General features: G+C 39.0%; 2 protein-coding genes across 4 annotated transcripts in view; both read right to left on the bottom strand.

The window, feature by feature from the left end:
• LOC106456462 (NACHT, LRR and PYD domains-containing protein 12-like) overlaps positions 1–3,572 on the bottom strand; it is a 6,579-nt gene extending 3,007 nt beyond the window's left edge. Inside the window, exons 1-4 of the mRNA XM_013914990.1 lie at positions 3,383–3,572; positions 2,614–2,710; positions 2,087–2,230; positions 1,766–1,939 (exon numbers count right to left, since the gene is read on the bottom strand). Coding sequence (XP_013770444.1) covers positions 1,766–1,939; positions 2,087–2,230; positions 2,614–2,710; positions 3,383–3,572 — 605 coding nt within the window. The remainder of the gene's footprint in view (positions 1–1,765; positions 1,940–2,086; positions 2,231–2,613; positions 2,711–3,382) is intronic.
• An 8,981-nt stretch (positions 3,573–12,553) lies between these two features.
• LOC102205113 (protein NLRC3-like) overlaps positions 12,554–14,633 on the bottom strand; it is an 18,690-nt gene continuing 16,610 nt past the window's right edge. For all 3 annotated transcript variants that reach the window (XM_005749417.2, XM_005749415.2, XM_005749416.2), the window contains exons 9-10: positions 13,774–13,826; positions 12,554–13,610 (exon numbers count right to left, since the gene is read on the bottom strand). In XM_005749417.2, the coding sequence (XP_005749474.1) occupies positions 13,039–13,610; positions 13,774–13,826 (625 nt within the window). In that variant the 3' untranslated portion in view covers positions 12,554–13,038. The remainder of the gene's footprint in view (positions 13,611–13,773; positions 13,827–14,633) is intronic.

Here is a 14,633-nt window from a genome sequence, read left to right as displayed (position 1 = left end):
GCTGCATTTTAAAGAGGTGCAATTTCACAATTTGTGTATATTTTCTAAGTTCACTATTTTGTCATGTGTTGAGAAAAACACAGATTTAAAAATTACATGGTCTAATATTTTCATTTAGCATAACTGCAACATGCTTTTTTTCGTTTTTTTTTTAAAGACTCAAAAGGACTTGAAATTCAACATTTCAGACTTGTGACTTTACTTGGACTTTTACACCAGTGACTTGAGACTCGACTCTGACTTGCCTGACATTACTTGAGACTTGACTTGAGACTTGAGGATAAAGACTTGAGGCTTACTTGAGACTTGCAAAACAATGACTTGGTCCCACCTCTGGTAAGTGGTACTAATAAGAAACAGCTCAAGGAAGATTTTGCAGCTAATCTGGCAACAGGTCAATATCGTTACTGGGTATAAAAAGAGAATCTTAGTGAAGCAGTTGCTAAAATGTAAGAATGAGCAGAGGTTCACAAATCCAGTGTCTTCAAATTGTGGAATTTCAGAATTGTATTTCAAAAGAATTTCAAAAGTTTCTCAACATAAAATTATGAAAACTCTGAATACTTCTTTTTCTTTTTTGTTTTACGGAGATAATGCACTTAATCTATTCAGTTAAATTTAGCATTATTTATAAATTGACAATTCCAACAGATGACAAAAGTTGTCTCAGATTGCTTCACAATGTAAGATAAGAGCCTGCAACATTAGACAGAACATCAGGACAGTCAAGAAACCTGCTCATTGTATCATGGGAAGCCGCAGCAACCTAAACTGGTTAACTAAGAAGATTCAGAGTCACCTGATCCAGTCCTAACTATATGTTTTATCAAAAAGGAAATTATGAAGCCTAATCTTAAAAGTAGTAAAAGTAAATTTGCTGAATCCTAACTGGTCTTAAAGATTTGATGGGGAGTAATTATTCAACACTATGAATGTGAGGAGAAAGCTTTTAAATTAAATTCTCAATTTGACAAGTAGAAAATAGAGACACGATCCCTCTTTCTAATCTTTCTCAGAATGCTTGATCAACAGTTTTAGTAAATGGCCTGTATTTTGTATAGCGGTTTACTAGTCCCTAAGGACCCCAAAGCGCTTTACACAACCAGTCATCCACCCATTCACACAATGGTGATAGCAAGCTACAGTGTAGTCACAGCTACCCTGGGGCGCACTGACAGAGGCGAGGCTGCCACTGGCGCCACTCTGGCCCTCTGACCACCACCAGTAGGCAACGGGTGAAGTGTCTTGCCCAAGGACACAATGACCGAGACTGTCCAAGCCGGGGCTCGAACCGGCAACCTTCCGATTACAAGGCGAACTCCCAACTCTTGAGCCACGATCATTCAACTGACAGCTCCTCAAGCCTACTAATAAGGAATTACATTAGTACACACTTGACTTACACAATGGTATAAGAGTAACAGATGAATAAACATTGGTATTTATAAATGTCATATTAAGAAGATGCAATGATACATAAATGACTTGCTCCTACATTGTCAAACATTAGTAAGCTAATGGCAATGTGACATTATTATAAAGTGCTACCAAATAAATGAATAAAACTAAATTATTAACAAGGGGAGCCTACAGTGAGTCTACAGTGCTACAGGTTAAAAATAAATGGTATGTGGTTTGAAGTCTGCACTTTCAATGGGAAACTTAGCTGCTATATCATCTTAAATTGGTCATTTGATTTCGATGCACTGGCGTGTCCATCGACTCGAGAGGGTTACATAATCAGTGGTAATGTCTAAATCCTGACCTGAGACTTTTCAGTGTACAGTGTGGATTTTTCAATCCAGCAGAAAGTAGAATTCCACCGGAATCTTGCAGGTCATTGTTACTGAGGTCCAGCTCTCTCAGACGAAAGGACTGGGAGAGGAAAACTGAGGACAGAGCTTCACAGCTTCTCTCTGTTAAGTAACAGGAAGTCAATCTGAAAAATAAAACCACGAGGAGCTACTAGATTTAGAAAAACTTATTTCATTTTTTAAGCATTGATTCTAACTAAGAATGCAGCAACAATCAACTAAGCTTTCTCTAACAGGAGGCAGTAACAATGAAGTATATCATTTGACCTCACCTGAGACTTTGTAGGTTACAATATGGACTTTCTAGTCCTGTCGATAGAAGCTTCAATCCTGAATCCTGCAGGTCATTGCTGCTCAGGTCCAGTTCTCTCAGATTGCAGGATTGTGAGGTGAGAACTGAGGACAAGACTTCACAGCTGCTCTCTGAGAGGTTACAGAGATTCAGTCTGAAAAAAAAATCATATTTGTGATCAAATGAAATCACTTATTTATTAATACTGAACAAGAAAAATTACTATTGCATCTAATGAGCTTGGAAAGAAAAGCGTCTGGACTTCTTTAAGTTGCTTGAAGACACAGGGCTTACATCAAGGATTCTCCACCATTTGACCCTAGGACTGAAGAAGCTTCTCGGATGAGAGATGAAATGTCTTCAAGCAACTTAAAGAAGTCCAAACGCTTTTCTTTCCAAGCTCCTTACACTATGATGACCTGGATGACTGAGAACCTTCACAGACATACTGACTATTGCATCATTACAATTTAATGTTAAAAAAGGGATGAACACATATTTACTTACAGAGCTTTGTTGGAGGCTTTGATCACTGGCAGCAGCCTCAGAAAAGCCTTCTCTGAAGCAGAGTATTTCTTCAGGTCAAACACATCCAAATCTTTTTCTGATGAGAGTAAGATGAAGACCAGAGCTGACCACTGAGCAGGAGACAGTTTATCTGCAGAGAGACGTCCTGATCTCAGGTACCATTGGATCTTCTTGACTAGAGAGCGATCATTCAGTTCATTCAGACAGTGGAACAGGTTGATGCTTTTCTCTGCAGACAGATTCTCACTGAGCTTCTCCTTGATGTATTGGACTATTGTCTGATTGGTCTGTGAGGCACTTACTGTCTGTGTGAGCAGGCCTTGTAGGAGAGTCTGACTGGTTTGCAGTGAAAGACCCAGGAGGAAGCGGAGGAACAAATCCGAGTGTCCATTTGGATCCGTTAAAGCCTTGTTCACAGCATTCTCGTAGAAACGTGTTTCTTTTGTTGTTTCAGAAAACCTGGATGTTGCTTCTTGTACTTCCAGCAGATTGACTCCAGAGTGGAAGAACATCAGATGGACATGAAGAGCAGCCAGAAACTCCTGAACACTCAGATGAAGGAAACAAAAAACTTTTTTCTGGTACAGTCCTCTCTCCTCTCTAAAGATCTGTGTGAACACTCCTGAGTACACTGAGGCTGCTGTGATATCGATGCCACACTCTGTCAGGTCTGATTCATAGAGGATCAGGTTTCCTTTCTGCAGCTGATCAAAAGCCAGTTTTCCCAGAGACTCAATCATCTTCCTGCTCTCTGGACTCCAGTGTGGATCTGTCTCAAATCCTCCATCATACTTGACCTTCTTCACTTTGGCCTGGATCACCAAGAAGTGAATGTACATCTCAGTCAGGTTCTTGGGCAGCTCTCCTACCTCTCTGGTTTTCAACACATCCTCCAGAACTGTAGCAGTGATCCAGCAGAAGACTGGGATGTAGCACATGATGATTACACGGCGTGCTGCAGGGAAAAGCCTGTTCTAACATTTGAGTCTAAGGTTTATTTTTTAGCACCTGATGGCTCTTTTTTGCTTCTCACCTGTAAACACTCTGCATCTTTCACATGATTCAGTTTATTTTGAAAAGTCTCAACAGGATCTTGAGCTTTATTGTGAAAGGTTTATGTGGAACAAGCGGAAACACGGTGGTTTTACCGTCGTTGTTGCTAACGACAACGCATAAAAACAAATGCTTGTCCGTCTGTAGTGTGGCTATATTAAATGTAAGAGAAAGAGAGAACTTTAAGAAGTTAATTTAGCCACTACAGTGACCATCAAAATAATGAAAAAATATTGCCATAAACAGTTTAATTTGGGACACCACGAAACAAACGATAGCGTAAAATGAAACGATAAATGTTTTTATATCGTCATCATTATATTGAACAGCCCTGTCACACTTTTTCACTAGTGTTTCACTACAGCTTAGAGAGTAAATGGTGACTGTTTACAGACAAGTTAATGTCTTCGATACAAACTTCTCCTATCTGCTAGCAACAAAAAAAAAAATCACAAGGTGGTTTTTGATTGCAACACACTCTTTGTGATTGATTTGGGTCAAATTTATACATTTTGGTCACACTCTTTTTGAAAAAGGTAGAGCAAGCTGTCAAGCAGTAGCACATCCTAGATTGTATTAGAGAATGTGGTCCCGATATGCTGATTCTGAAGTAAATTACAAGTACTTTAAAACTACACTGAAGCACAGAATTGAAGTCAATGTGATCAGTTTTAGCATCATTCAGAGAGGTTTTTGGGAGTCACCCGAGGTCCACAAAAACTTGAAAACATAAGCTTGAACAGGTCCAACTTTTTTCAATAATCCTAAATAACACTGTATAATTGAACTCTCCACCAGCTATGTAGTTACAATAGATGCAACAAATCAATTCAGCAGTTTGTGAGTCATATTTCAGCTCAGGTCGATGGATTTGGTGGACACTGTAGATCATTTTACAGTCTTGTAGGTGTGGAGCAAAACCCGAAGGACAAGCGTTTTAGGAAGAAGTGAAACCTAAAGTGAGAACTATGAAATATTTCTCTCTCTTTCAAAGATACTTGAACTGGATTATCCAGCCTTCTTCAACAACAGAGTAGAGCATCTATCCAACACTGGTAAGTAGAGATGATGATTAAAAAAATGGTCCTCTCATTTTAAATAAGAGTAACTCTCAATCTTGAGCTGTGAAAAGTGACAAACATTTTTTGTTCTTTGGTCACTGAAGCATTCATCAACCAAAAGAGGAAAGGGTAAAAATGGGTTGAGGTTCTGATTTTCTTTTTGCTGATTTTTAACATTAAGTCCATAAAGTCCAGTCCTCCTGTGTTTGAGGAATCCTGGAATCCAGTCTGACGAGAATGAGATGGGACAAAAATCTGAATAGGTGACATTCCAACATTTACTGGATGAAAGTAAATGTTTGTGTCACAGCAGACTTTCAGTTAAATACTGATACAATCTGTTATACTATCTGTTTCCCTTTAAAGGAACATGAAACTGAGTTCATACAGCCATTCTCAACAGCACAGCAGAGATTTTGTCCAATACTGGTGAGTACAGATAATCGTGATCACACAATTTAAAAGTCCAAGCCAAATGTGGATCTTTCTTTCTTTGTCAGTATATGTAAATTTTATGCTGCTGAAGCTGGTGTGTTTGTTTGGTTTTACAAAAGGATGAAATAAGAGTTTATTTAACAGCAGGACTGATCAGACTACATTTGTTGGACAGAGAAAAAAAGTTTAGAGTTAAAACCTTTCATCCCTAACTCCCAAAAGGTGGATTCTGTTCATCTGGACGTAGGGTTTTCAGTGGGAGAAACGTTTCATGACTTGGATGAGTCATGAAACGTTTCTCCCACTGAAAACCCTACGTCCAGATGAACAGAATCCACCTTTTGGATTTACTTACCTGGATGACTGAGCATGCATCAAGACTTTCATCCCTAATCTCAAGGTCTGAAAAGCTTACTACAAGGGTGCCTGACACACCTGCAGAGAGAGGTGGGATTTAACGGAGTCCATTAGGTTGTCTTCAACAACACAGCACAGTCTCTACAAGCAGTGGTGAGTCTAGTTGATCACATTCATGTTTCAGTGCAAATCTTCGATTCACTTTATTCATTTCATGCTGACTTTCTTTGTCTCCAATCCTCTACCTTAAGTATGTTTTCACTACAGCCATTTCCATCCTCTTTACGATATCCTCAACTGTTATTCTGCATTTCTCTCCCTATATCCAACACAGAGGGAACAGAGGTAATTCTCATCACCTCTGTTCCCTGTTCCCTATATTCATGATCCAGCCTGACACGCATGGCTGGGATTGTCATCAAACAGAACTAAGAGAACAGAAAAAAAAAATCTTGAAACTGATTCTCCACAGGCAGCCTGGAACAGGACATATGTGGCAGGAAAGAAGGAAAAGCAGAATGGATCCACATTAAATAGAATGAAAACTGAATTTTAAATAAAATCAGTTTCTTTTCTCTTTCAGAGTGCAGACATGTCTGCTGCCAGCTGTCTTCTATCTCATGATCAGTTTCTGTGCTCCATCTGTCTGGATATCTTAACTGATCCAATCTCCACACCATGTGGACACAACTTCTGCAAAAACTGCATCAGTCAACACTGGGATATTAGTGAAACCTGTCAGTGCCCCACATGTAAAAAGGTGTTTGAGACCAGACCCGAGCTGTACATCAACACTTTCATCTCTGAGATGGTTTCTCAATTCAGACGTGAAACTCAGCAGAAAGTCAGCAGCAGCAGTTCAGAGCAACAAGCTGCCAAACCAGGAGAAGTTCCCTGTGACATCTGCACTGAAACCAAACTGAAGGCCCTGAAGTCCTGAAGTTCTTGTGTGAAATGGGAAAATGAAATTAGTTGAAGTGCCTCAATGGTTTGCTTTATATTATTAACAAATGTCATATAAACGTATAGTTCAGAACACTAAAGAAGACACGGCCCTGAACAATAAAGGCTCTTACAGCGTGTCATTGTCTTACAAGTAAGTTTGCAGGAGACTCTCATGCACGCTTGTATGCAGAAGTTAATAACAGGGAACCATCTGCCAGTGGAAATTTACTAGAAGGGAGTAGGGCAAGGTCGCAGCCTCCCTGGAGCTGAGTAAAGATGTTTTGCAGCTAATAGACAATAACCTATGAGTACGCTATGCAACGTGGCTACTGAATGCTTGTGTAGCACTGTTGTTTAGACTAGAGTGGGACACCCTGTAACAAAACTGTTAAGTGGATACCGCCAATTCGAGATTCGCTGCAGCGTGTCATACAGGACGCATCTCCCTTCCGGAAGTAATAAAAGTGTGAAATGGTCTACTGAGCAGTGTGTTGTCTTCCATCTGATGGCTATGAGGAATCAAAAGAACTCGGTGAAGTGTTAATATTTAACACTTGCCAGAGACTACAGAGACCCAAGTCAGAAATGGCAGTCTGGCATGATTCTGTCATGGACCAGACCGCTGACATACATCATATATGTTGGAGCCAACTCAGTCTGGCGTAGAAATGTTGATCAGATTCAGATAGATGCAGAAAGTCTCATGGTTCCAGAGCAACCGGAGAGCACAGCTACATCTCAAGATTCAGAGGAGTTTACCTTCGTGTGTGTGACTTAGAAACCGGCAGACAATGGTGGACAAAATGCTTGCTATGCATTCCAACAGACTAATGTTACATCTTCAACAGTCAAAATCCCTAAAAATATTTAGTTCATGATCCTGAGTACTGTCAGCACACCTGTTAATTGAATCGACCACAGCCCCAACTTTAACCTTTAATAAAATCCAAGCAGGTGAGTTGCAAAAAGATTCACCCACCTTACAGCTATTACGGAGGGAGAAGTTAGCGTTAAAGACCAAGACTGCTTTTGTATCAAGTTATAAACATGTTTTCTTCTGCTGTAATTCTGCACATTTTAGTGAAGTAATCCCAAAGGACTGACTCACTTATGGAGCCTGTCTCTAGTGGACAATAGAGCTGCAATTTCAGCACTGACACAAAACTGCCTTTTGACTGCCTTATTGTGTGCAGTCAGGGAAAGATTTCTGGAAATACATGTGATTCATATTTAATCCAGATCAAGCTCTCTGTAACTTAACTGCTACTGTAGCTGAAGTGGGTATTGCTGATTCTGAAGTAAAATACAAATACTTTAAAAGTGTTAAAATTTTATTAAAGCCAGAATTTAAGTAGCAGCTTTATTCAGTGAAGCTTTTGCTACTCAAACAGGTTCCATATTACTGAACTGTGAATATAGCAAATGTGGAAGCTCTAACAGGTGCTATGATATAATTTTCCGTGTTATTTGGAATTGTATTTAGTTGGATTGAAATAGTCCCTGAGCCATTTCTGGGCATCAGGCCATCTTTTGCCCATTTGGGCTTTAAAGGAGCTTTTGTTGCTCATCAAATTTTTTTATTGTACAGTCTGTGAACTCTAACCACGAGATGTCAATAGATTACAGATTGCTGTCAACTGAATTCTGGTTTTTGTAGGCCTCCTAATTCAAGTGCCTGTCCTTGCTACATCGCTAGTACATCTTTGCTATCGTGGCCCTTGTAGGCCACTTACATGGTTTAGTCAGCCAAGAGAGAGCAAAAATATCAAATTAAGACACCATAATGGCCAGTGAGCTAGTTTATTCTAATGTTTGAGTTTTGTTGGTAGGAGGTAGCAGGCAGATGTTTCTTCCCTGCATATTCAGCTTGTAGAATGAGTTCTGATTGTCATTGTGCTCAGGTAGGTTCCATCTGGTAACTACTGGGACATTTGATTCTATTACTGGACTTCTGTTCAAATCAAAATTTGTCCATAATGAACACTGTGTTCAAAATTAATGATGTCCATGAGCAGTGTTGGGGAGTAACGGAATACATGTACCGCCGTTACGTATTTAAAATACAAAATATGAGTAACTGTATTCCGTTACAGTTACCGTTTAAAAAGGTGGTATTCAGAATACAGTTACTTTGTTGAAATAAATGGATTACACGGCGGTACTTTCCTGTTTCATTTTGTGGCGGGTCAGGACTGTTTGGGTTTGGTTTGACAGCTACGATCTGTTGTTCCAGGCGGCAGCGTTACGGTTGCCATGGTTACAGGGCGACGCTCTCTCTCTCTCTGCGACTGTGTGTTTCCTGGGTGAGAGAGCGCCTTTTCGTTGTTGTTGTTGTTGTTGTTGTTGTTGTGCTAAGCTAACAGGCAGAATGCTACAAGCATAGCTCTAAAGCAGGGCTGCCCAATCCCAGTCCTCAAGAGCTACTATCCTGCAGCTTTTAGATGCATCCCTACTCCAACACAGCTGAATCAAATGGTTTGATTACCTCTTCAGCATGCCATCGTGTTTGGCAAAGGCCTGATAACAAGCCATTCATTTGATTCGGGTGTGTGGGAACAAGGATGCATCTAAAAGCTGCAGGACGGTAGCTCTCGAGGACCGGGATTGGGCACCCCTGAAGAATGTAGCATCATGGGCAGTGTAGTCCGTGTTGCAGGGAGAATGGACTGCCATACACGTTATGGGTCTTTGAGCGCGAGGAGGGAGAAAAAGGGGAGTGGAAAGGTACGAGTTGTCATCGAGGAAAAACGGCAGCTGGAAGCATGTAAATATAATAATAACCACTTCAGCCAAGAAGAGTGCCTGACGAGCCCAGTTGTAAGTAAGCTATTAAGACTCGACTGTACACCGTGTTCGTGTTTTTCTCCGAAAACAACAAGTTCCGTTGGAGCAGCCTTTCAACGCCTGCCTCTGTCTCTCGCAAGAAAAGTTGACCCACACAACAAAGTAGAGCTATTTTTCAGCTACGAGTCGACATGTATTAGTCAGAGGTCCCTTTACTACAGTTCGGAGTCACGGACCTTCAGTAATAGTAATAAATCACACAGCAATAGTACATTCACGTTGTTGTAAAAAGCACGATAATATATTAAGTAATCCAAAGTATTCAGAATACGTTACTGTCATTGAGTAACGTAACGGAATACGTTACAGAATACATTTTGGGGCATGTATTCTGTATTCTGTAATGGAATACATTTTAAAAGTAACCTTCCCAACACTGTCCATGAGTGCACATTGCAACAGGACATCCTAGGTCACAAGTCAATTATTTTGTGATCTCTCCCCTCTTAGACTGCTCCTCTCCTTTTTCTGTGTAATTACTGAAGCCCCCTGCATTTCCCTGCTTCAACATAAATCCTCTAAGTGTGAAAATAAATATTTCCATTCTCTGTGGTTCGTGTTTGGATTCTGCAATTAATTTCACTTGTCACTGGTTTTGGTTGTTCATGATAAGTGTACTACTAACATTTAATTAATTAATAAGTGTGTATTTTGTCGAGAACGCCAAGAATGCAATTAAACTATAGGTGTGTTTCCACTCAACACAACCTGACTAGCAGTGAGAGAGAGAGGAAGAGAGAGGAAGAGGGAGAAAGAGAGCGAGAGAGAGAGTGAGTGAGCCAGGGATGGAGAGTAGCCCATCTGGCTACACTGACATCATGTAGTTTATCTTATGAACACAAGTAATGCTTTGAAATGAGATGGGAACAGAAGAGTATAGCTTCTTTAACAATGGCAGAAATGAAAAGCAAAGATTTAAAACATGAATATCATTCAGACTTTTATTTACTGTTTCCACAGTTTTCAGTGGCTTGAACTAAATAAAGACCAAATGTTACATAAACACAAGGAGTTCATTACAGGTATGTGATATTTTCCCAACATAACTCCAAAGTTAACCGTATCTAAATATTTAACATCACAATTACCCATCAAATCAATTATATATCACAGAAAATAAAGAAGTATATTTAATGAAGCCATCGGTGGAGCGGGAGGGTGGCTTGCTGGGCTTAAGCCCGGGTCATTTTTTCAGAAGCCTTTTGGAGTGTAATTTGTTACATAGTTAGATGCCTAACTGACAACTGTATAAAACAAAACCTATACACACAATATTCGAAGCACATAGCGCACAGTTGTAAATTCCCCCTAATTTTGGTATGATCCGAGCTCAGGCACTAGGTGACTGAGCACAGCACTTACGCATGTGAGGGACGGGGGAGAAGCTGCTGCCTGCAAGTTTGCTGTAGGAGAAGTGCAGCCAGGCAGACAGAGGAGAGCTTAAGTTTGACCAAGTACCAAAGCAAATCATTTGTACTTTTACAATGTAAATATGATGGTGTATCACAAAAGATTGATATCAAACTGGTTACTTGACCCATATTAACACTTAGACCCCCGCTACTTCCTCTTCGAGTGAACCAACAAATGGCGAAATGAAAAGCCGAACAACAATGCTGTTTTTTTAGAGAGTCTTAGCCAGTGTTGGGTAAGTTACTTTAAAAAAGTAATTAATTACTAATTACTAATTACTAATTACTTAGTCAATATTGTATTTAAAATACTTATCTAATTACTGTGTCAGAAAAGTAACTTAATTACTAAATAAGTAATTTAACTAAATACTTCTTAAAATAGCTATATACAATGAGTGGGCAAACAATAGACATTAAACTCTTTAAATAATAAATAACTTTTTATAAAGACAGAGACTCTACAGTACGCAGCGGTAGCATCTCTTCCACAATTTAGCCTGCAATCATTTTTTTAAGCTCACCTTCAGATGCTTTTTGTGCTGCTTAAGTAAAATCAACCGCATTGTTATCCATGGATGATGAACAAGGATCACTCAGAAGTGTTCGTCTATGCTCTCGTGTCAGGCGCTTCAGTAGATTACTCGTGCTATTAACAGCAGCCGATAGTTTTTTCTCCCCAGGACATAGCTTACATATTACTGTAATATTCTTGTCTGCTTGTTTCAGAAAAGTGAAGAGACGGAAATATGTCCATTTCATAAAACAGCCACTTGCTTCAGCCAAGTCCGACATCTTCCGCTTTAGAATATGACTATAAAGCAAACTGGTGCAAAATGACGTGCAGCTGCACTACAGCGATGTTAAAGCGGCAGAGTTTACTTCTACGTTTAGAAGACAAATTATTGAAATTAAATAATGATATTCAGCGAGTTTAATTATTTTACAATGTAACGCAAGTACATTGTAAGTAACTGTAATTAAAATACCTAAAAATGAACAGTAATTAGTTACTCTGCTTTTTCAGTGGAAAAGTAATTTAATTACAGTAACGCGTTATATAGTAACACATTACACCCAACACTGGTCTTAGCTTACATGTGTGTTTATTTCATATTTTCAGTTGTTACCCTCTATGGCTAAATAAAGCCCTCTAAATCGGTTTCAGTTATGTACTGATGAACACAACAATGGCCATAAGGAGCTCCTTTCAAAGAAAAAACTCAGGTAGATGTTATTTTATATATTATGCTTTGTATGTTTTTCAATATTTCTATATTTCTATGCAAAACAAGAGGAATTTCAATACACAGCAGTATGTTCATAGTTGAAACCAGATATTTACATACACTTTAGGGAAAAACAAGAACTTTTTATTTACTGTTAAACATCAATTTAGAGTTAACTTGTTTTGTTTTAGATAAATAAATATTGAAGCATCTTTTGAATTAGTTAAATGTCAGAATAAAAAGAGAGAGCTGTCTATTTTTTATCACTTTCATCAACTTTAGGAGTACATATACACTAAGTTTATTGTTAATTAATAAGAGTTAATAAGAGTTTAAGAAGCTTCTGATAGGTTAGTAGAGGCCATGTGATTAAATTGGTGGCACACCTGTGGATCCATATAAGGCACCCCCAAAACACAGAGCCACATGAACCAAAACACCAGGAAAAGAATTGTGGACCTCCGTGAGTGTGGCTCAATTTTGAATACAATTTGGTGCCATTTGCAATTACGAAATACATACAATTTCTCTCTTTATTCTTAAATTTAACAAATATGTTTTTTTATATTTTTCAATCAAAAAAATAAACATTTAGTCTGATTTGATGTTTTACAATTTGAAAAAAAAAAGATTCTGGTTCTGAGTAAATTGGTGGGAAATGGTGGCCTAAAGTAGTCCTGAATTTACTGTGAATTAACCATTGTGAATTAACTATTGTAGTCCTGTTTTAATTCCAGATCTTTTTTGAACATAACTCAAAACACATTTCCTGAGGTCAGATGGCCCAGGATTTGAGTGGGCTCAAAACTGGATTATAGATGGCAGACAGTTGGTGTCGTAAACCTACCAATAACAATATACCAATATTCAATGTGAAGCTTTGAGTGTAAAAAAACAGAAAGAAAAACATGTGGATCCTGAAATAATTGTAGCTTCCACCTTTAAAGGGCTGAAGAGGAAGATGTTTACAAGGAATCATTTAGAATATTTATAACTGACTGATTATCTGAAACTGTGTTTCTGATTGAAAGAGACAGACATGTACAGACTGAACTATCTGTTTAACAGTCAAAGTGTTTCTCTAACAGGAGAACACTCTGTACACTCAACTCGGCACAGACACACTGAGGAACCAGGAAACCAGACTGTAAATCCAGGATAAAGAGGTTCAGTGAATGTGGTGTTGAAGGTGTGGAGGTGAATCAGAGTGTCAGAGGAAACTCGGTAGAAGGACAGAGTGCCAGCAGGATGATCCACATGCACTGCTACTCTGTTAGAGACAGAGGAGGAGGATTGCAGATATATTTCTGTGTTACTGTGTAAGACAGAGTAACCCTTAACATCAGAGCAGAACAGAGACCAGGACTGATCATTCCTTCCAAAGACAAAGGCATTGCTGTCTCCGTTTTTTGAAATTCTTCTGTAACTCACCGATATATAAACCTCTCCTTTCCACTCAACCTCCCAATAACAGCAACTGATGAGACCATCTTTACATAGAAGCTGACAATCACCATCAAATCTGTCTGGATGATCAGGATATGACTGATCCTCCTCCACACGTGTCACCCTCCTGTTGTTATCAGACAGTATGAGTTTTCTGTTCACTGTGTTTGTGTCGATTGTGAGTTGACAGGAATCTGATGGAGAGAACAAACAAAGTCCAGCTGGAATTATTGATCCATCATCTGTTCATTGATTGACAATTTGATGGTGAAAGATGTGAATGAGTGATGTGACAGTTTGAAGATGGTTGAATGTGTGCTGCTTTGCTTTCATGAATCACATTAAAAACACACTTACACTTCCTCAGACCTGGTCTCAGCCATTGTTCTCCAGCAGGCTCCAGAATGACCCTGAAAGGAGGAGGGGGGTCAGACCAGCACAGTCTCTTTCAGCATGCACACATGGACATTACATCGCTCTCACACTGTTAGACACTGATAAAGGAAGAGCCAAGATTTTCAGATATACACTTTAATCCATTTGTGTATTGAAGAGCATTTCATGTAAAGATAAATTTGTATGACCCTTTAGTTCCCCGACTCATTACTTTTAGGGAGGTGCTTCAGTCAGTAGAAATAATCCACATGTCCCATTTATTAGTATCACATGTTAGAAGAAAACTCCCGCCTATAATATTTTCCACATTTACTTTTTTCTCACTGCGTGTAATGAACTTTTGCTTTCTGATATCTGCCAAAATAAAGTTAATGTTCAATAGTGCTCTTTTTCTGAGTTTAGGAGATAAAATCAAAAGAGGGAAACAAGAAGGACATGGAAATACAGAGCAATGGGGCCAACGTGACACCAAGCAGAGGAAGACAGAGGACATAAGTACACAGAGGATAGCGGATGGAAAACAGGGGAGAACACAGCTGGAACAACAGAACAGGTGAAACAAAAATAAACAGTCAAAATAAAACAGGAAGTATGATAACTATGAACACAAACACTAAGACTCAAAGGTATGGCACTGGGAGAAGCAGACATAGGAACAAGACTGACTGTGGAGAAAGAAAGGAAACACCAATCAGAGAAACAGGAGTTAAGCAAAACAAAGGAAAGAGAGCAATACGGATTGTGAAGAACAATACAGACTAACCAATTACTTAAACACTTAAAGTATAATTAAAGGATGTATATATATATATATATATATA

This window comes from Pundamilia nyererei, unplaced genomic scaffold (assembly GCF_000239375.1).
Source record: "Pundamilia nyererei isolate P.nyererei 1_Seehausen unplaced genomic scaffold, PunNye1.0 scaffold00244, whole genome shotgun sequence".
NCBI classification, from domain to species: domain Eukaryota; kingdom Metazoa; phylum Chordata; class Actinopteri; order Cichliformes; family Cichlidae; genus Pundamilia; species Pundamilia nyererei.
The sequence above is the reverse complement of the archived record's forward strand: the minus strand, read 5'-3'. Positions and strand labels throughout refer to the sequence as shown.